General features: G+C 40.8%; 1 protein-coding gene across 1 annotated transcript in view; it reads right to left on the bottom strand.

Annotated features, from left to right (window-relative positions):
* DDX52 (DEAD (Asp-Glu-Ala-Asp) box polypeptide 52) overlaps positions 1-1,481 on the bottom strand; it is a 32,233-nt gene extending 30,752 nt beyond the window's left edge. Inside the window, exons 1-2 of the mRNA XM_012648634.1 lie at positions 1,350-1,481; positions 90-288 (exon numbers count right to left, since the gene is read on the bottom strand). Coding sequence (XP_012504088.1) covers positions 90-288; positions 1,350-1,436 — 286 coding nt within the window. The 5' untranslated portion in view covers positions 1,437-1,481. The remainder of the gene's footprint in view (positions 1-89; positions 289-1,349) is intronic.
* Between the last annotated feature and the right edge of the window lie 384 nt (positions 1,482-1,865).

Here is a 1,865-nt window from a genome sequence, read left to right as displayed (position 1 = left end):
GTCTGACTTGAAACCTTAAGCTTGTATTATTTTTGTAACTGAAAAAATTTAAATAAAGAGAAAAAACATAACAGAAATCAAAGACTAACCTGAAGTTATCTTCTTCCTCTTTTTCTTGTTCTGCTCCCTCTTCCTTTCAGTTAGGCTCTCTTCTTGTTTCTTTTCATTTTGGAGCTCCTGATGTGTTTGTGATGCTCCACACTCACCTGGGACAGACTTCTTGTTTCCAAAAAAGTCCAGTCCCTGAAGCACCTCCGAAGAATCAAAGTCATATTTCCTTTTTCCTATCTAAAACCCAAAACATTTAATATGAAGTCTACTGACAGAATAGCATTGCTTTCATTCAAGCAAGACTGACAGAGAGGATATAGGTCCAATGACTCCCCATCTTTTCGACTCTTTTTCCAAATATCTGTCAAGCTGACAAGTGTGTTTGGGCAAATGGAATCCAAAACGATACCTTTCCTGACCTTATAATAGTAACAATAATAATCACAATAGCAATAAACACTTATATACACTTACTATACATCAAGGAGATTTCTAAGCATGTTTATACATGTTAGATTACTTTATCCTCATAACCCTACAAGGTAAACAGCAGTATTAAAGATGAGAAAACTGACGTATTCGGAGATTAAGTAGTTTAACCAAGGTCTCAAAACTATAATATTAAATAGTAACTGGCAGACTCAGAGTTTGGACCCAGATAATCTGGCTCCAGAGTTGATACTCTTAACTACATTATACTGCCAGTTAGAGAAGAAACTCATGTCGCAGGCACTCACAAAAGTGTCCCAATACCAAGGTTGACATTCAAGATTTTCCACGACTGGGCCCCAGTTGATTTCTCCCAATTTATCACTTACTACTTCCCTATATAAAATCTCCCATTTCTAAATCGCTCTTCTCATTGGTTACTTAACACGCCATGGGGTTGGAGCAATAAAAAGAACCATACCCGGTACAACTATAGGCATCCCAAGCTAACCATGGGTAGACTACAGTGAAAGAATCTGTTTTCTCCATTTTTGGTTTTTTCTGTTTTTGAAAAATCTTCCACCAGTTTCGAGAAAATGTTCCCTATGAAAGATTCCAACTTTGCTTTGAATAAACTAAGAAGAGGGGAAAGAGCGTCTTCATGCCAAGCCCGACTATGTCTACGATAGGATAGGAAAAGAGTTTATTTAGAAGGCTTGAACCTGGTAGGTCTGCGGGTAAGCTGAACACAAAAGGAGGGGAAATACTCCAAGGGATGTCCGTGTGCGCCGGCTCCCCCAGCACCCGGTTTATCCTCAGGTTCCTGCTCCTCCGGAGTTACAGGGGCCTCGGCCCCCTGAGCACAGTACCTGAAATCTGGCTGCATCTTCCGAGAAGCGTCTCACGTCAAATTTGGCCCCCGCGCCTAGCCGGCGAAAGAGATCGTGGACGTCCATCTTTTACCCAGAAAGCCCCGCGGTCCTACGGCGCCTGCGCAGACGACTGCCTTTGCCTCGAAGGAAAAGGCTCCCGCTACGCTGTGAGAGGAAGTGGCTCCTGGAGGCGGAGCCTGGCTGTGGTGAGAAACTCGTATGGTTTATTGTCGAATAATCCGTATCTATTTATAAATTCTTTTAAAAAATATTTATAAATATCCTTTTATGCCGGGCACTGTTCTAGACTTTGAAAGATACTTTGGTAAACAGCATCCCAAAATTCCTCTTTTTAGGGAGCTTACATTTTAGTGGGGACAATAGATATTGTTAACAAATAAACAAGCAAGATAATCTCTGAAAGTAATAAGTGCTGTGAAACAAATAAAAAGGTATAATTGATAGAGAAGAGGGTTGAGGGGCAACTTTTACCTAGATTAAATTACTCTGTTG

This window comes from Propithecus coquereli, unplaced genomic scaffold, assembly GCF_000956105.1.
Source record: "Propithecus coquereli isolate 6110/MARCELLA unplaced genomic scaffold, Pcoq_1.0 Scaffold291, whole genome shotgun sequence".
NCBI classification, from domain to species: Eukaryota; Metazoa; Chordata; class Mammalia; order Primates; family Indriidae; genus Propithecus; species Propithecus coquereli.
The sequence above is the reverse complement of the archived record's forward strand: the minus strand, read 5'-3'. Positions and strand labels throughout refer to the sequence as shown.